Raw genomic sequence first — 19,858 nt, forward strand, 5'->3', positions numbered from 1 at the left:
TTGAGAAAGCAAATGTGTCTCATAAAAGCTTGAGACTGAGTTCTCATTGTCTTTAGTGAGGTGGATCCATCAAAAATATAAATCAGAATATAAGCTGATGCCATCAAGAGCACCACAGATCTCTCACTTCACTGCAGTGAGCAAGTCAGACTTGGTTCTGCTGGTTTTATTACACTGAGCAGATAAGGATGAGGGAGGCAGAGCCATTCCTTGGTGAAGATCAATGAAGGAGGAGGGCAAACAGCTGATACTACTGTGGAAACAAACACAACATCCCAGGAAAGACCTGGAGTGGTGCAGAAAATACCAGAGAGAAGGGACTGGTGGTGTGGGGAGTGACCAGAACTTGTGACAGGCACTGAAATTCACAGGCCAAATTATTCTGGTATTTCCCTCCTGAGAGAAGTTCTGGAGGAGACAGAGCGAGACAAAATGTGGGAGCACAGCTGAGTGCAGGGCTGAAGAAGTGATGGATTAATGTGGCTTGGCCAGGCTGATCTTGCTTGCCTGGGATTGTAGATTTGTGCTTACATTTTGATCAAGTTTGATGGAGTTGCAGTGGTTTTAGCACAGATCAGAATCACAGAACCATAGAATGGATTGGGTTGGAAAAGACCTCTGAGATCATCAAGTCCAACCCTTGATCCAACCCCACTGTGATCACCAGCCCAGGGCACAGAGTGCCCTGGGCTGGTGGTCACAGTAGGGTTGGATCAAGATGTGGTGGATTCTCACTCAGTGCCATATCCATAGAATCACAGAATCATGGAATGGATTGGGTTGGAAAAGACCTCAGAGATCATCAAGTCCAACCCTTGGTCCAACTCCAGTCCCTTTACCAGATCATGGCACTCAGTGCCACGGCCAAGCTCAGCTGAAAAACCTCCAGGGATGGGGAATCCATCCCCTCTCTGGGCAGCCCATTCCAATGCCTGAGCACTCTTCTGCAAAGAAGTTTTTCCTGCTCTCCAACTTGAATTTCCCCTGTGAGAGCTTGAGCCCATCGTGCCCCCTTGTCCTATTGCTGAGTGCCTGGGAGAAGAGACCAACCCCCACCTGGCCAGAACTTCCCTTCAGGCAGTTCCAGACAGTGCTGAGGTCACCTCTGAGCCTCCTCTTCTCCAGGCTGAACACCCCCAGCTCCCTCAGCCTCTCCCCACAGGAATCACAGAATCGATTGGGTTGGAAAAGACCTCTGAGATCATCCAGTCCAACCCTTGATCCAACCCCACTGTGATCACTCAGTGCCACATCCAGTCACATCCTAAAAACCTCCAGGGATGGGGAATCCACCCCCTCTCTGGGCAGCCCATTCCAATCCCTGAGCACTCTCTCTGGAAAGAAGTTTTTTCTGCTCTCCAACTTCAATTTCCCCTGGCAGAGCTTGAGCCCATCGTGCCCCCTTGTCCTATTGCTGAGTGCCTGGGAAGCCTGGGTGGATTTAATGCAAGGCTGCTCCTGGTCATTGGCTGTGGCTTGGGCTGTTCTCCCACAATTTACAACCTCACCTGTTATTATTCTCCTTCCCTTCAAAGCTGCTGCAGTGGAGAGTTCCTTTCTTAGGGGTCCTTTTACCAGTGCACTGTAAGTGAGAGGTGCTGAACACCTGGTGGCTGAAGCCACTGCTCTGAATTCCCTGTTATTTTAGTTTTTCCCCTGTATCCTGTGTTTTACTGCACAGGGAGAGGTGTGAAACCCCATTTGTTCAGAGTGCACTGAAGGATTTCTCCTGGTGCTTACATGGAGTGAATTATTCCAAGTCTTGGATAAGGTGTTGCAAGGAGTGCCTTGCTTGTGATGCCCAGGACAGGTTCAGTCCTGAACTCAGACAGTTCTCTTAATTTTTGAAACACAAATGTTCAGCTGAAACATCCTTTGTCTGACCTGCACAGCTTGTGAGCTGCAGAGCTTGAGTTTCCTGTGTTGGCTGAGGTGGATTCTCTCTGGGTTTCCAGGACACTTCCCAAAGAGCAGCACGTGAAGCATTTTCTTGCCTCGTGGCAACCTGGAGCCTGTTTATCCTGCCAGTCCCAGCTGATGCTGTAGGACCTTGACATACACTGGCTTTGGTTGGGTTCACATTCCTTTTGTTTCTTCCTGGCTGTAAATGATGTCTAAATTTGAGTTTGTGCAAACTGTTCCTCTTCTATACCTTGCAGTGCCCGAATGAGGAGGGCACTGATTTATTGCCTGTGAGTTGACATTCCTCTGACAACCAGGCAGTTAAATAGCGGTGCAGCAGCAGAGAGGAGGCAGCAAACAAGCTCATCTCACTCCTGCCCGAGGGCACTTTTTGTTCCTATGCTTGTTGAGCAAATAGGCCACTGTATTAGCATGTTATTCTTCCCAGGCTCGGGCTGCTCTTTGTATTCTGTTAATGTTTTAGTTTTTATTCAACGGAAAGCTCTGTTAATGATGCTGATAGTGCTAATGATGTGCTGAAATTCTGCGGGTTCCATCCGTGTGGTGGTTGCAAAAGGTCTTCCAGTTAATACCCTTCTTTAAGTGTTCTCACAGTGGGATTTCCAGAGGCACTAATGTGATCAGGAAGTCACCAAATTCCCAGAAACATCCAATAGTCTGCCCTGTGACAGTGCTTTGTCCAGGTGGTATAAGTGGCTAAGATGGTTTTGTTCACCATCATTACAAGAATTATAAATACTAACATGTTTCCTTGTTCTTTTGCTTCCTTTTGCCTTCTACTCTTTCTATAGTGAGAGAATCTTCCCATGTTTTTAATGTTATTCAATTCTTTAATTAAATTTCTTTTGCACCTAATCACAGAATCATGGAATGGATTGGGTTGGAAAAGACCTCCGAGATCATCAAGTCCAACCCTTGGTCCAACTCCAGTCCCTTCACCAGATCATGGCACTCAGTGCCACGGCCAAGCTCAGCTGAAAAACCTCCAGGGATGGGGAATCCACCCCCTCTCTGGGCAGCCCATTCCAATCCCTGAGCACTCTCTCTGCAAAGAATTTCTTTCTGCTCTCCAACTTTAATTTCCCCTGGCAGAGCTTGAGCCCATCGTGCCCCCTTGTCCTATTGCTGAGTGCCTGGGAGAAGAGACCAACCCCCACCTGGCCAGAACTTCCCTTCAGGCAGTTCCAGACAGTGCTGAGGTCACCTCTGAGCCTCCTCTTCTCCAGGCTGAACACCCCCAGCTCCCTCAGCCTCTCCCCACAGCACTTGTGCTCCAGTCCCTTCTCCAGCCTCGTTGCTCTTCTCAGTTGAGTTGGAAAAGCCCTCCGAGATCATCAAGTCCAACCCTTGATCCAACCCCACTGTGATCACTCCGTGCCCTGGGCTGGTGATCACAGTGGGGTTGGATCAAGATGTGGTGGATTCTCACTCAGTGCCACATCCATAGAATGACAGAATGGATTGGGTTGGAAAAGCCCTCCGAGATCATCAAGTCCAACCCTTGGTCCAACTCCAGTCCCTTTACCAGATCATGGCACTCAGTGCCACGGCCAAGCTCAGTTTCAAAACCTCCAGGGATGGGGAATCCACCCCCTCTCTGGGCAGCCCATTCCAATGCCTGAGCACTCTCTCTGCAAAGAATACAGCAAGGAAAAATGGGACAGTTTAATCCTGGAATATTAAGTTGTAAGGCAGCATTGACAGTCCCTGTTTATTGCAGAGGAGTCAGTCTAAGTCCATGATTTTTAGCTCTTCCCAAACTATATGATGATATTCAGCTATCACAGCATTCCCAGGTCCCACTAGGTATGAAAGATTAATGCCCTCATTAAATGTACTATTGATTCCTGGCACTTTGCACTTGGCAGATGATGGCTCCAGATAGGAATTGAAACTATTAAAATATATAGTGCTCTCTCTGAGGTGTGTTTGGGCTCCACAACTCAGGGGAGGCAGCAAAGCTCTGAGTGCAGGTGGAATATAGATGGGCTTGGATTGCCAGCTGTGAAACCCTTTCCCAGGCAAAATTGCTGTAAACTCAGGCAGGAATTCTTCAAATTAACTTGGATTTGGATGTTTGTAAGACATCAAATTACAGCTCCTGCTGATTGAAATGCAGAACACCTGCCTGAAAACCTCAGGTGGGGTTCCTTGAAGACACTTAGAAGAGACATCTAAAAATGGAAGCCCTTGAAATGTTTGGTTGCCCTTGAGAAGTCGAGATTCTCTGTCTTCTCAACACTTGGATTGTTTTTGCCTTCCCCTGAGGTGCCACAGGGCAGGTTGATGGATGATACATGAGTGACCTGTGGCTATTCCAGCAGATCTGAGCTCCTGTGCCATGGGATTCCTGACTCATGGCACCATCACAGCACTGCCCAATTGGAGGATTGATGGGGACGTGACCTCTCATGTCCTGGTGCAGCCACTTCTCTCATTAATTTCGAACAGAAACAGTGAGATGGAAGAACAAACCCAACTGTGTGGTGGTTTCTGGTGGAAAAGATGTCACAGACTCAGGGTGGAGTGACCTCAAGGGACCATCTGGTGATCCTGGATGTCTGCTCTGCCATCTCAGGATTATTGATGAGGGCTGGGTTGTCCCTGCAAGGACCTTGAGCAGAAGTTGTCAAGCCTGGGAGCAGCAGAAACCAAGTCCTGTTGTCACCACTGTCTGTAACTTCTCTGCATTTACATCTAATGATGCTTCAAAAACAAGCAATTAGAAGAGTTTGAGAAATTTGCTTCTGCCTGAATTGACCTCTTTGGAAACAGAAGAGAGAAAATCTACATTCCATGTTTTCTTTCTTCTTCCTTTTAAGAAGAGAAAGGTTTTTAACAAGAGAAAGGTTTGTTTTCCCCCTGAGACTTTCCTGTGTGAATTAGAAAAGGGAGAAACTACTACAGAACATGGAATGAATGGGCTGGACCTGGAATATCTGGAGTGGATCTGGTGACTGCAGTGATGTGGATGTTACACTGAAATTAATGATTTCTACAAAACAAATATCAAATTTCAAGCTTTTCAGCCAGTTCAGCTTTAACTGTTGCTAAAAATCCCTCCCCAAAATACATCACCATATGAAAAAGGTTGGGATAGAATTATTTCCAAAGCCTTAAATCAAACCTCCTGCTAAGAGTGGGATGCTGAATGATGGGCTGGAGGGGAAGTGGAGCTTGCAGGGTGTAGGGGTTGCTTCCTTTGGGGGATGACACGGATCTTGTGTGGGGTTGGAGCTGCTGCTGCCTGTTCTGTGCCCCAGAGGTGCAGTTTGTGCTGCTCACAGCCTGCCAAGCCAAACTGGCTGCTGCAGGATTAGTCTTGAGTCAGGAGCTGTAGCACATCCCGTTTTCCTCATCTTCTCTGGGTTCTGCATGCAGTGTCACTCACCTGAATTGGGCCATTTTTGGGTCATTTTGGGGAAATTTTGGGCCATTTTTGGGTCATTTTTGGGCCATTTTTGGGTCATTTTGGGGACATTTTTGGGTCATTTTTGGGACCATTTTCAGTCCATTTTTGGAACATTTTGGGGAAATTTTGGGTCATTTTTGAGACCATTTTTGGGACATTTTTGGCTCATTTTTGGGACATTTTTGGGTCATTTTTGGGACATTTTTGGGTCATTTTTGGGCCATTTTTGGGTCATTTTGGGGACATTTTTGGGTCATTTTTGGGACCATTTTCAGTCCATTTTTGGCTCATTTTTGGGTCATTTTTGGGACATTTTTGGCTCATTTTTGGGTCATTTTTGGGTCATTTTTGGGGTATTTTCAGTCCATTTTTGGGTCATTTTTGGGACCATTTTTGGGTCATTTTTGGGACCATTTTTAGGGCATTTTTTGGGCATTTTTGGGTCATTTTTGGGACCATTTTTGGGTCATTTTTGGGACCATTTTTGGGTCATTTTGGGGTCATTTTTGGGTCATTTTTGGGCCACTTTTGGGCCATTTTGGGGGGAATTTTTGGGTCATTTTTGGGTCATTTCTGGGGCATTTTCAGTCCATTTTTGGGTCATTTTTGGGACCATTTTTGGGTCATTTTCAGTCCATTTTTGGAACATTTTGGGGAAATTTTGGGTCATTTTTGGAACCATTTTTGGGAACATTTTTGGGACATTTTTTGGCAGGAGATTGCAGCTTCTGGGGGTTTTAATTAAAATTGTCCATACTCTGATTTAGTGGCTCCATAAAGCATCTTGGCTTACTCTGCCTCAGGTAAATGAAAATATTTGCTGTGGCAAATAGGACTATTAGTTTTATGATCCATAGCAATAAAAAGCTTTTATCAAGATTGTCATCAGAAGATGCATAAAACTGTGTGTTCTGTGTAAAACTGCTGATATGTCTGAGAAGTTTTGCTTTGCTTTATAAGGTTCTGTAGGAAAAGGTGTTAATAGTATTATTTTTAATGTGTATTGTGGTCACTTAAAAAAAAAAATTAAAAGCAGTTGTGAGCAGTTGTGTGTAGAAAGGATGGGGTCATGACCTGGGCACAATCTGAATTATTCCCTCTTCTCTGCACAGACTTCCTGCATCACTTTGGATGTATCACTTTGTTCAGACCCAAAATGATTTTGTCTGGAGTTAAGAAATCTCTCTGAGTTCCCTGCCCGTGTTTTTGTGGTTTCAGAGCCCACTGATTGCAGCTCTTGGGCAAGCACAGCTTTCTCTGTAGTTCTAAATAATTGCAGGCATTTTCAGGATGGCAGAGGATTGGGGAATGTGGCTTTTCATACAATCACAGAATCATAGAATGGATTGGGTTGGAAAAGACCTCCGAGATCATCAAGTCCAACCCTTGATCCAATCCCACTGTGATCATCAGCCCAGGGCACTCCGTGCCCTGGGCTGATGATCACAGTGGGGTTGGATCAAGACATGGTTGGATCAAGACATGATGGTCACAGTGGGGTTGGATCAAGACATGGTTGGATCAAGACATGATGATCACAGTGGGGTTGGATCAAGACATGGTTGGATCAAGACATGATGATCACAGTGGGGTTGGATCAAGACATGGTTGGATCAAGACATGATGATCACAGTGGGGTTGGATCAAGACGTGGTGGATTCTCACTCAGAATGGATTGGGTTGGAAAAGCCCTCTGAGATCATCAAGTCCAACCCTTGGTCCAACTCCAGTCCCTTTACCAGATCATGGCACTCAGTGCCACGGCCAAGCTCAGCTGAAAAACCTCCAGGGATGGGGAATCCACCCCCTCTCTGGGCAGCCCATTCCAATGCCTGAGCACTCTCTCTGCAAAGGATTTTTTTCTGCTCTCCAACTTCAATTTCCCCTGGCAGAGCTTGAGCCCATCGTGCCCCCTTGTCCTATTGCTGAGTGCCTGGGAGAAGAGACCAACCCCCACCTGGCCAGAACTTCCCTTCAGGTGATGATGGACAGTGATGATGGAGCAGCATGGGGTGTGTAGAGCAGGGTGAGGGTCATCCTTCACACCCAGGGCCCCCCAAGCCTGTGCCTGGGTGGGTTTATTTGCAGATGCTCCTCCTCTGAACAGAGCTGTGGCCTCGCCTGTGTCTTTGTGTTGTGCTGAGCTGCTGTTGCTCCCCCCTCTGATTCCTCCTGATCTGCTATTCCCAAAGGTCCCAGCCATCCCCTCCTCCAGTTCCTGGCAGATTTAGGGAGTGGTTCCCATGGTGACGGGGGAGGAATTGGATCTGCAGCCCAGCTGGGATCAATCCCAGCTGCCTCCTCCTCCTCCTCCTCCTCCTCCTCCTCCTGAGCAGTCAGCGTATTTTTAATAAAGTGACCGTGTACAGGAGCCATGTCTTTGTCTTGTTAAGCCTTTGTTGTGTATTAAATCCTGAGGGCTTTCACCATAATCTGCTGCACTCACAAGCTGTACAAATCCTGCCCTTGCTCACAGAGCTCTGGCCATTGGACCCAGCAGATACTTTTTTCCTGATCATTTTTAATTCTGGAATTTAGTTTAATTGGAGAACTGTTGCTAGAAATGAATGAGGATACAGGTACAGTCTTTAAGAAGGGAATACAGGGTTCTGTTTTTACAGCTGATTTCACCCATACTGTGCTTTATTTGCCAGAAGGTGCTGCATTTTCTCTGAGCTCCTCCTGCATTTTGCTGGGATGCTCCATCCCTGGGGTTACCTGGGGCAGGAGTGACACAGGCACAGGGGGCAAACACATCCCAGTTCCCTGTGCCCAGTCAGGAGTGGTGCCTTCAGAAAGAGCACTGAGGACACAGGCACAGGGGGCAAACACATCCCAGTTCCCTGTGCCCAGTCAGGAGTGGTGCCTTCAGAAAGAGCACTGAGGACACGGGCACAGGGGGCAAACACATCCCAGTTCCCTGTGCCCAGTCAGGAGTGGTGCCTTCAGAAAGAGCACTGAGGACACGGGCACAGGGGGCAAACACATCCCAGTTCCCTGTGCCCAGTCAGGAGTGGTGCCTTCAGAAAGAGCACTGAGGGCTGGGGAGTTCAGGTGTTGATGGGACTCCAAAGGTACCCAAGGAGCTGGAGTGCTCTTGGGAGAGATAACTGGCTGTCAAGGGTCTGAAATGAGGGAGATGGGGACCATTCCTGCTGTGGAGCCAAGTGGATTTAGATCATTATTTAGTTCCAGGACTCAAATTGGGACATTTTGAGGGTCACTGGTGGATGCTGGAAGGCTGTAAAGGGTGGTGGTTTTATGAGAGGGGAAGGATGTGATGGGCTGAACTTTAATTTATCCACGAGTGAAAAACCCCACGGTGAATTTCCAGCACTGCAGGTCTGTGGGGGAGTGGATTTAGTGTTCCAAGCCATTCCCTTTGCATGGATACAGCAGGTATTCCAGACTGGAGTGTGGAATACTCACTGGATTCCCTGTGAATTGGGGCAGCCACAGACCCAATGCCCAGCAATGAACCCTCTGCTGCCACTGGCACGTCACTTACTGCCCAGGTAAACCCTCTGGGTTAGGCTCAGTCTAAGCCCAGCAGGGCTCAGCCTATTACCCAAATCATGCCTTAATTTGAGTTCTTTTCTTTTGTTGAAATGCAAAACTAATTATATTTAACTACAGATGAACAGGAAGTTGCATTAGCAAATTTTTATTGCTTTTTTTTTTTCCCAAATCAATGGGGGAATTATTCAGCATTATTTGGGGGCTGAGGAACTTTGTAACCAGATAAAAGATATGGGGGAGGGCAGAGCTATAAAAAGTGTTATTGTGTGATTATGAAGAGGCCTTTTAATGCAGTTATTATGTGATGCTAAAAAGGCCTTTATTGCTTGAAGTTGGAAGTGGAATACAAATGGGCTCCCAGTGTCTATTAAATGAAGAGTGGAAAAAATAGTCTCCGTTTCCCTGAACTGCAAAGCAAAAATTCCGATTAAATAGTGATTAAACCCCGTGGCAGTGCTGGGCTTGTTGCTTTGCAGTAAAGTTTAGCGAGCAGGGAGCAATTGTTTGTGCAGTTCCAGGCACAGCTCATTGTTCTGATGAACCTGTTTATCCAGGTTATGGTGGCAGCAAAGGGCTCTGCCCGTAAAGGCTGGCTGAGAGAATTAGGGTTGAGTTCTCCCTGGTGTCAGATGAGTCCAAATGAGTTTGGTGTGAGTCATTCAGAGGAGCATTTCTGCCAGATTAGAGCTGATTTCCACAAGTTGTCATCAGTGGAGCTGCTGGACAGGCACAGCTGGGCTCTTTTTTGCCCCATTCCATCCCCAGGGATCTGGGAATTTGGAGGACAAAGCCTTCCCACTGTTTGCAAACACCCCGAGAACAAACCCAGGGCTGGAGCAGCCCCTCAGCCTGTCCCATCTCCTGCACTGAACCACCATCAGAAGACACAAAGGATGTAAGAAAAGCCAGGTAGAAATTTACTCCTCAACATCTCTGACAGAATGGAAATGTTGAGAGGTTTTAGAGGGTGTTCTGTGCCTTTAATAAGTCACTTTGGTGTGTTTCTGCATCGCTGAGCACTGGGAATTTCCTCTCCCAATGGAAACTGGAGCGAAACAGCTTTTGGGACAGCAATTGGGTTTAGAGCTACTTGGGGTAGTGGAGCATCTTGTTCCTGGATTAAATTACAGGAGCTGAAGTGTGGAGTAGATTTGTTAATATTGGCTCTCTGGTTCCTGCTGTTCGCCAGGTCACAGTTTGTGTCTCTTGGCACTTTCTGGGTTGGAATTGCCTCTCTGGGGTCAGTAACAATATACAGGAGGTTCCCCCTGTGCCTCCCTCCCATCCCAGCTGAAGGGACTGTGCTGACTTACAGGGTTGGGGAGGGAATTGATCCCCTCTGCACAACCTTTCCAGAAATGCTCTTTCTTAGGCCAGTAATTAGGAGATTTAATGCCAGCTTTGCAGAGGGAGCACTGACTGAGTGATGAGCCATTACTGGGGTTGTCCTTCCTTTGCTCCTTCCTAAGACTCCAAAGTTTTGCCTTTCTGTGTCCCAGGGATGGTTTCGAGATTTCATTCTCTTGAAAATCTTGAATGCACAGAAGGAGCTGAGCCCTTGGAAAGAATTAAAGCGAAATGTTGAGAGCTGGGTGTTGTTGCCTGGGCTCAGATCTCTGGCCTGGCTCTTGGGGCTGTAATTACAGTAAGATATTCCCTGGTTGTGTGATTTCCTCCCCTGCTTTGCATCTGCTGTGGCATAGACATGCCTAAAAAAAGATGTAAGTTAGAGCCCAGATGCTGAATTCGAGGGTGATGAAAAGTTCAATGCTTTACACAGAGCCTTTTTTTCTCCTTTCTAGCTGTAACAGAAAGCACCTGAGAATGGAATGAAAGGCATTAATAACCCCAGCAGGCAGCAGCTCTACAAGTGTAGAAAAGGGCCAGTGGTGTATTTATATAGTGTAGTGTGGCAAAAAAAAAGGGGGGGTATGAATTTACATTAGATCTCAATTAGCTCAAAGCCTTTTTACCAGCACCCCATGGTTTGCTAGCAGTGCTTGCCTGGGTAGAAAGCAAGCTGATGGCTGCTCTGAAAGCCCTTCCTTGGACTACTCTGCTTTTCCAGGGCAGTTCTGTGGAGATTTCAATCACAACTTCTTTGTGTTCCAGCTGCTGGAAAGTGCAGGGCTCAGGAGGGTGTCTTGGGCAGACCAGGAGGGGCTGTAAGAAGCCCCTTTGCTGTTCCCCAGGACATTCAGAGGGACCTGAATGTCCCCCTTGTGACAGGCTCTGGCTGGGCAGGATGTGCAGCCACACATGTGAGTGTGGCCAGAGCTGGAGCACACAGAGATCCCCGAAATGCTTCCAGTGCAGCCCTGGCTGGGCTGTGTCTGGTTTTCCTGCTGTGTCTTCCCAGCCTTTTAACAGCATTTATCAGCTCAGCCTGCTGAAATGCAGGGAGAGAAAAACCAGGAATATGGCCTGGACCTTGCACTGTGAGCATCCTTTGAGGGGGCACCCATGAAGTGCTTCCAGTTTCCGTGGGAAGAGAAATGCTGTGCCAGGGTGGTGGTTGGCTGCAGGAACGTGCTCAGAAAATCCTGGGGTTTCTGTCCTTCCCTAATGAGGGCAGGCAGTGCTCCTCCAGACCTAATTCCTAACCCCCCCATCCATGTGTTTCCCAGATACTTCAAGGAATGTTGCCATTGGCACTCAGAGTCAGGTTTTAATTTCTGAGGCAGTGCATGTTCCTTAAAACCCCAGGTGTGTTTGGCAGCTCAAATAACACCTCTGTGGTCTGGAGGTAAAATTAGCTGCTCTGGGAGAGGGATTTCCATGCACTACAGCATGAAAACATTTTGGGGGGGTGTTGGAAAGAAAACCTCTTCATTTTGGCGTCCTCAAATTCAACTTGACCTGGACTTGTTAGGCCACGGATCTGCTGTGGAATTAAGCTATAGCTGGAGGAAAGCCAGAATCCAATTACATTTTCTGCCTAATGGGTCATAATTTATGCAATGAAGAAGGCAGGGATGGTGCTGGGGGAGAAGGGCCTTGGCCATGCGTGGATCTGCACTGGGCAGGGCTGGTTGTACATGGCATGAACTGGGGAGCTGTGCTGTCCTTTCCCATTGTTTCCTGCCAGTGTAATTCAGGTCAGAAAATAAGTGTTCCACCGGACTCTGCCCTTCCATTGCAGGAGTAAAGGAGCTGTGAGGATTGGAAGGCTGGCAAAGCTGTTGCACTGAAGCCCACACCTGTTATTTACCCTTCTCCTGTGTGCTCTTTTCTTTTTCAGCTTCTCTACAAGTGGATATTGTTCCAAGTCAGGGGGAGATCAGCGTTGGAGAGTCCAAGTTCTTCTTATGCCAAGGTGAGCTGTGGCTTGAGGCATCGTTGTGTCTGTCTGGGTTTAACTTGGTGATGGCAGTGAGAGCACCCTCTGAGTGGTGATATTTGCTGGAACAGGTTTTACCCCAAGCAGCAGAGCAGAGCTGGGCTGGTTTCATGGTGCTGCTCTCCCTCTTGGTGGTAATAATGCCAAGGTCATGGGTTCAATCCCCTGTGTGGGCCATTGACTTAAGAGTTGGACTCGATGACCCTCGTGGGTCCCTTCCAGCTCAGAACAGTCTGGGATTCTGTGATTCTTGCCCCCAGTTGCAGGCGAGGCCAAGTTCAAGGACATCTCGTGGTTCTCCCCGAACGGGGAGAAGCTGACGCCGAACCAGCAGCGCATCTCGGTGGTGCGGAACGATGACTTCTCCTCCACCCTCACCATCTACAATGCCAACATTGACGATGCTGGAATCTACAAGTGCGTGGTCAGCAGCGCCGAGGACGGCGACTCCGAGGCCACCGTCAACGTCAAGATCTTCCGTAAGGCAGCAGCCCCCACGCTCCCCTCTGGGCTGCCTGGCATGGATGGGAGGCAGGAGTAGGGAATAAAGCATGTCCCCTTCCTAGGCAAGGCTGGTTGGAAAGGAGGGTGGAAGGAAAGGGGGTGTTGAGTCTTCTCCTTCCTGGGTTTTGTGGGCTAAGTGGGAAGGAGGCCCTTGGTGCCGTCACCAGCGTTTCTGCTGCTTGAGTTCTTCAGAAACACAGAGCAAAGGGGGGAAGGAGAAGATTCTGGCACTTCATAAGAGCCTGGGAGGAGCAACCAGAGGGAACAGCTGTTGTGGGTGAGAGACGTGCTGTCAGACAGCACTGCTGTTGAGCAAAGAGCCCCAGCCTGCAGGAGGTTTATAATGAACCATCAACATGTTGTCCATCAGAGCCACGAGAGCAGCTTTTCCCCTTCCTGCTGGGAGGCTGAGCAGTTCCATGTTCACATTTTGCAGGGAGGGTTATTGAGAGCATGGATTTGGCCCTCTGATAGGGCTGGACAGAGGCTTTCTGTGGGGCAGCACATTCAGTCAGACACACCTTTATTCTCCCCTTGGGAACAAGATTTCCATGGGTTTTGGGGTGCTCTGGGGTTTCTTTGCTTTCCTCAGCCTTGAGCCAGGAGCACAGCTCAAGGTGTGCTGAGAAAGCTGCAGTGACTTTCTCCTTCCACTGTTTGCAGAAAAGCTGATGTTCAAGAATGCTCCCACCCCCCAGGAATTCAAGGAAGGGGATGATGCTGTGATCGTGTGTGATGTGGTCAGCTCACTGCCTCCCACCATCATCTGGAAGCACAAAGGCAGGGATGTGATCCTAAAAAAAGATGGTAAGGTCTTGGTGTTCATCCATTCAGGGGTCAAATGTCCATCTCAGATCAGGCTCACACACAAAATGGGTGGTGGCCACAAGGGAAAAGGAGGAGCAATTTGTGTGTGGCACCAGGTCATGGGATGTGAGTTTAGCTATTCCAGGAGCTGTGGTTTGGCACTGGCAGGGCAATAATGTTCCCACAGAAATGACCATCAGACTGGAATAACCCAGGAATGCTCGAAAGAAAACAATCAGATAAAAGAAGTGCCACCAGACAGAAAAGCTGAGTGTTGTGACACTCTCCAGCCTTCCAGAGAAAAAGGGGCTAAAAGCTCCTTGCAAGAACCTTTCTCTTTCTTTCACAATGCTGCAGCCAGCCATGCCCAGAGGGGCACTTTGCTGGCAGAGAGGACTCCAAACCCTGATTCCAGCTGTGCCTCAGCTGGGTTTCTCACACCTACTTCCTGCAGGCACACAGGTAGTAGGGCAGTAAAACCTTGAGCTCTGCCCCCCTTGGGCAAGAGGGATAAGTCCCAAATTGCATATTGCCTGCTCTAATTAAATGCAAATGTGTCTGTGTACCATCTCTCTGAGCACTCACACTGCACAGCACCAGCACTTGGCTGCTCTCCACTTCTGGGTCTCTCTTATTGCTGTTGTCAGATCCAGTTGCTGCAGCATCTCCCTTTTATAGTGAGAAGTTTCATTCCACTAATCCTTGTCTCAGCCCAGCAGGGGTGGGGAGAGGAGCAGGACCTGCAGTGAGCTTGCCTGAGGATTCCTGGGTGAACCTCCCTCTTGTCTTTTCCAGTGCGATTCATAGTCCTGTCCAACAACTACCTGCAGATCCGGGGCATCAAGAAGACGGATGAGGGGACGTACAGGTGTGAGGGGAGGATCTTGGCTCGTGGGGAGATCAACTTCAAGGACATCCAGGTCATTGTGAATGGTGAGAGCTCACAGGAGGGCTGGGGCATGAGAACCTCACTGGATGGAGCGATGGAAATGTTACTTCAGGTTCACACTCAGGATTTACCATCAGCTTTCTCTGCTGAGCCAAATAGAAATGTCCATGAAATGGAGTGAATTCAAGGAAATAACATGTCCGGGGAAACCTGAAGTGTCCCATGACTTAGAGTGAGGAATTGATCTCGTTGGGACTCACAAGTGCTTTTGTCCAGCACACTGGTTTGGTTTTTTGGGCACCTCCCTGCCCTTTATCCCCTGTGCTGATTGCTTTGGAGAGCTCCTGCATTAAAACTGTTGATGGTGGAAGGTTTGAGTCACTGGTGACATCTGTGGTTGTTGCAGAGGTGGACAGGGAGCCTCCCAGGGCTTCCTCTTGCTCACACCTTCTGTCCTTTCTAACTCTGATGTGGATTTCTTCTCTTCTAGTACCTCCCTCTGTGCGTGCCAGGCAGAGCACTATGAACGCCACTGCCAACCTCAGCCAGTCTGTCACCTTGGCATGTGATGCTGATGGTTTTCCTGAGCCAACCGTGACGTGGACAAAGTAAGATGCTGTGTGCAAGTGTCCTGGGGGTGTGTGGGCAGGAGTGGCCCCCCAAGACCTGGAAAACCAGGCTGGAGGGGAAGAAACATTTTAACTGGAATAAGGTTAATGTTTGGGTTTTTTTTTTCACAAGAGAAAGAGTGGAGTCATGATGGAACTGAAGTTACATTCTGCTGTGGGTGGGCATCTAAGTACCTCACAGACCACTCAGGGGGTGTGGATTGGGGAGGAGAATGACAAGGGTAGGACAGTTTAATAGACAAAGCAAAAGCTTTGAATGACACCAAAGCAAAAACTTTGAATGACACCAAAGCAAAACAAGGGATTCATTCAGTGCTCCCCACTGGCAGGCAGGTGTTCAGTCAGGTCAGCTTGTTTGGCTGTGTCCCCTCCCAGCTTCTTGCCTTGCAGTGTCAGGCAGTGCTACAAACCTCAGGCCCACTGTCCTTGGGGTTGTGGAGCCTTTGGTGAAGGGTATGACAAGTTGTTACACTGGAAAAGCTGATGGCAGCTTGGAATGCTGCCTTGATGTGCCAGGACACAAACCACCCTCAGTGGGGTTCCAGCTCTGTGGGGTGTCAGGAGGTGAAAGGTTGAGCTGCCAAGAGCCCTAAGGCAGGAGGGATGGGGAAGAGATGAAAAGGTGAGCTTTTTTCAGGAAAAGGTGCTGGTCCCTCTCAGTATGAGGAGTTTCAGTATCAGAGCAGCTCTGGCATTAACAAGAGGCCCAAGCCAAGCTGGTCCCCCACAGCCCTTTTGCTTTGTGCCCCCAGGGATGGAGAGCCAGTGGAGGAGGCTGAGGATGAGGAGAAATACAGTTTTAACTACGATGGGTCCGAGCTCGTCATCAGGAAGGTGGATAAGAGCGACGAGGCCGAGTACATCTGCATTGCTGAGAACAAGGCAGGGGAGGCAGATGCCACCATCCACCTCAAAGTCTTTGGTAAACATGCTCTTCCCTCCCCCTTTCCAGTGCAGTGGGTGTTGGGAGCTCACTAGGGCAAGCTGGAAGCTGTAACCTACTTATCCCAGTTAATGCCTGATGTGGCTTATCCGGAGCTGCTGCTTCCCCAGGTCCTGCTGTGCTCCTCTGCCCTCGTGTGTGTGTGTGTCTGAAACACATCCCAGCTCCATTCTGCTTCCCCCTGGGAAAAGAGATCCAGTCCTGGGCAGGGATGCTGGGATGAGTCTCACATGGTACCTGAAACACCATCCAGGCCCAGAGGGCTGAATCCTGATCCTCCCAAAGCTGCTTTAGTACTTCAGTGGGACTTGGTCTAAGCTGGGCAGGGAGGTGGACTCCACCCCACCACGATGTGAATGACCTCAGGCTTGTAGGGATGATTCAGCAGCTTCACTGCCTTCAGTGAATCTGGGAGTGTCAAGGAATGTAATTCTCCCTGCCCCATTTGCAGCCCCTTGGCAAAGCTGCTTATCAAAAGGCTGATTTGTGGCCGAAAGTAGAAAGGGAGGTGGAAGACTCAGCTGGTAATCCCAGGGGCTGATCATTTGTACTCTGCTAAATGGGTTCTACTTCACATGTACCCTCTTCTCATCCTCTCTGTGAGAAGCCTCAGCTGTAAGCATGAGTAGGAAAGTTCTAGCTCTGCAAGGAGGTGCCCCTTCTCAAATTCCACTCTGCTCCTTCCCCACATGACAGTGAACTTGTCACAATTCCAAAGCCTTTTCCCCCAGTGCTGCCTGTTCCAGACCTTGCTGTTGGCAGACGAGCTTCGTCCTGAGCCCCAGCTGAACGAGAGTTGCTTTTCCTTCTCAGCAAAACCCAAAATCACGTATGTGGAGAACAAAACAGCCATGGAGCTGGAGGACCAGATCACCCTGACCTGCGAGGCCTCGGGGGACCCCATCCCTTCCATCACCTGGAGAACCTCCACGCGGAACATCAGCAATGAGGAGAAGGTACAGCCCTGCCCAAAGCCGTGCTCTGGGTGGTGGGATCAGCCCAGCCTGTGCCTGCCTGCTCTGCTGACCTGGGGTGCATGAGCTGCACGGGGATGGGTGCACGTGGGGGTCCTGGGGAGGCCCTCTCTGGGGGGAACATGTGCACACAGTGCCCCCCAAAGGGTCAGCTCCACTCCTGGAGCAATGCCACGAATGTCCTGTTGGGAAGAGCCACGTCAGTTCAGTAGAACTGAGGATGTGCTTTTTAGCTCCTGCTGTGCCACGTGGAGTTGAATGAACCTGGAGAGCAGGAGACCCTAAACCCTCTTCAGAGGAGTTTCCAAAGGGACCTACAGTTGCAGGAAGCTTGTGGAAGTGTTTTCCCTCCTGTTTCCAGGCTGGGAATGAGCACCCTGATGGCAGAGTTGTCCATGCTGCCCTCAGGGTGTGACTGGCAGGGTGGCAGGGATGGGGTGTCCCCTCTCAGAGGTGCAGTGAACCAAAATGAGCCTGTTCATTATTCCCTCTCGCCCTTCTGTGTTGTGCTCTGGTACTGCACGTTCCTGAAGCACAAAAGCCTCCCTGCCTTTGTGCTCACCTGTTTTGTTGATCACATCAATGCCATTTTGTTCTTAAAAGGCAAAAATAATTAGCAGTTTTTCTTTTAGAAGAGAGTGCTGGTGTTCCTGGCTACAATTCCTTTAATTAGACAAGATTGGGATGTGCTGCTTTACTGTAGATGTTTCATAATAGTTGCATAAGTGATCAGAAGGCATAATTGGGAGCTAAAGAAAGCTTAGATAAAAGCTGGAGTGAGGAGTTGGTGCTTATTAATAATCTTCTAATAACAGGATGCTTCAGGGCTCAGCTGCCTTGGCCACGCCAGGGGTTCTGGCTCAGTGTGAGGCAGCAGGTGACAGACTCTGGAAGTCTGGGAGCAACAGAGGTGTCCACTGTCAGTTGTCCCCACAGCTGCCACCCTGCTCTGGAGCTCCTAAATGAGCTTTTTGACTTGCCCCCATGATGTCAGCTCTCCCCCACGTTGTTCATGTGTAACTTATTAATCAGAGTGCCAAAGTTTTGCAGCTTCAGTTCTTTTTCATCTTTGGGATCTGGGGGCTGGTGTGAATCCCTGCAATGTTTAGAGAGGGTTCCAGTGCCTTCAGAAGCTGGTGGCTTGTCACTGCAGTGTGACTGGGGGAACCTGTTTGCACAGGATGAGGTTATTTATTCATGCTCTTGTCTCTGTCTAGGAGAGCCCTGGGAGGAGCTCCTGACCTGCTGGGCCTCGAGTTTAGGTCACAGCCATGGAAGGAGCTTTGTCAGGGAGGAGAATATAAAAACTCAACCAAGTTGAAGGGGGTAGGAGAGCCTGTTTGCAGAGCCCCCTCTGCCCAGCCCAGTTAAAGCAACAAGATCTCAGTGGCAAAACTGCTAACTCATTTTTGCTGATTTTTAAGACTCATATATCCTGCTTGATGCTGTTGGTGATCAGTAGTAGGGAAAATGTTGATTCTTCTATAGACAGGGGGAACATCCAAGGTTTGAGGTGCTGCCATGTGTCTCATGTACTGGATCAAACCTTCAGGGCAAACATTCTTGGATCATACACTGTGCATTTTCTAGGCTGGGTTATTTTATTTTCTGTGTGTGGTTTGGTTTGGTTTGGTTGGTTTTACACTTTTCCCATTGTCTGTCTGGTGCAGAAAGTTTAGGTGAACAATACAAATATCCAGAAAATCCTCAGGCCAGAATAGCTCTGATTAATATCTACTACAGGTACAACCAAATGCATGTGTTCAGTTTATTCTTCCTTTGCTGCCTCTGGGACAGCACAGGCAAATGGATGGTCTTTGCTGCAGGACAAACAATACTCTTTATAGAATGATGAAGCCCAACTTCTGAATATTCTTTAGATACTTCTTTCTTGCTTCCTGTTTACTCTTGTAGTCATACTTCAGTCTAGATTTGTAGAGGTGTAGAGGTGCCTTAACTCCCAATAATGTTTTGTCCTTCAGAAAAGCTGCTTTGTCACTGAGGATTCCCATTTAACAACTTGCTTCCAAAGGGAAGGGGAGATGCACAAGGCTCTTATTTCCCCCCTGTTCCCTGCATGGTGCTGAGCTGAGCTTGTGTCTCTCTCTTGGTGAGGGACAGTTAGTCTGGAGCTCTCCAGGATGGGGAATGTGCTTCTGCCTCTTTCCTCACATCCCTGAGTGCCATTACAAAGAAACAGCAAACTCTAGTGGTGTGGGAACAGGCTTTTTTCCTTCTTCATGTTCCTTTAGGTTGACAGGCACTGAACACCAAAGGATAGGAAGAATCCCCCTGTGCTGACACTGTAGGGACTCACTGAACAGGACTGGACAGTCTGAGCTGCATCAAATAGGGATTATTCTGGATAATTAGACTGCCTGTTCATCTTTCAAGGACCTTGTGCACAACAGGATATATAATATATATACATAGAAATGACCAGGTTTGGGGAGAGTCCTGCCCCATGCAGGTGTTGGGGAGCTTCACCTCAGGCTTCTAGTTACAAGCAAACAATTTGCTTTCATCCCAGACATTGTAAACCGAGGCTGTCTGTCCCATCTGTTAATATCTGAAGTCTCACAATGTTCACTAGAAGCCCTGTGGAAACAATACTGTGGTTTTTATTGTCATTTCCTGAGCCTCCATCTCCATTCCTGTCACTCCTGTGTGCTGTGATACTCACACTTGTGCCTCACATCCACTGGTGCCATCGTGGCTGTGACATTAGCAGGTGATTTTGGGCTCCTCAGCTGAAGTGGATCAAGGTGCAATTGAACTCGAGAGCAGAGGATATTTGAAATATAAATTATAGGGGGGGAAATGGCCCCCAGCAACTTTGGTCTTTCTGAACCACGGTGAATATGGTCCACACTGGTGGTGGCTTTCTCTGAGTGGGAAATATGTGCTTGAAATCCATT

At 48.6% G+C, this 19,858-nt stretch overlaps 1 protein-coding gene across 10 annotated transcripts in view; it reads left to right on the plus strand.

Annotated features, from left to right (window-relative positions):
- Window positions 1-19,858, plus strand: part of NCAM1 (neural cell adhesion molecule 1) — a 103,486-nt gene that overhangs the window by 43,825 nt on the left and 39,803 nt on the right. For all 10 annotated transcript variants that reach the window (XM_071576412.1, XM_071576416.1, XM_071576413.1 and 7 more), the window contains exons 2-8: window positions 12,096-12,170; window positions 12,455-12,673; window positions 13,362-13,505; window positions 14,301-14,438; window positions 14,885-15,002; window positions 15,776-15,945; window positions 16,780-16,922. In XM_071576412.1, coding sequence (XP_071432513.1) covers window positions 12,096-12,170; window positions 12,455-12,673; window positions 13,362-13,505; window positions 14,301-14,438; window positions 14,885-15,002; window positions 15,776-15,945; window positions 16,780-16,922 — 1,007 coding nt within the window. The remainder of the gene's footprint in view (window positions 1-12,095; window positions 12,171-12,454; window positions 12,674-13,361; window positions 13,506-14,300; window positions 14,439-14,884; window positions 15,003-15,775; window positions 15,946-16,779; window positions 16,923-19,858) is intronic.

Source organism: Pithys albifrons, chromosome 23 (genome assembly GCF_047495875.1).
Source record: "Pithys albifrons albifrons isolate INPA30051 chromosome 23, PitAlb_v1, whole genome shotgun sequence".
NCBI lineage: Eukaryota > Metazoa > Chordata > Aves > Passeriformes > Thamnophilidae > Pithys > Pithys albifrons.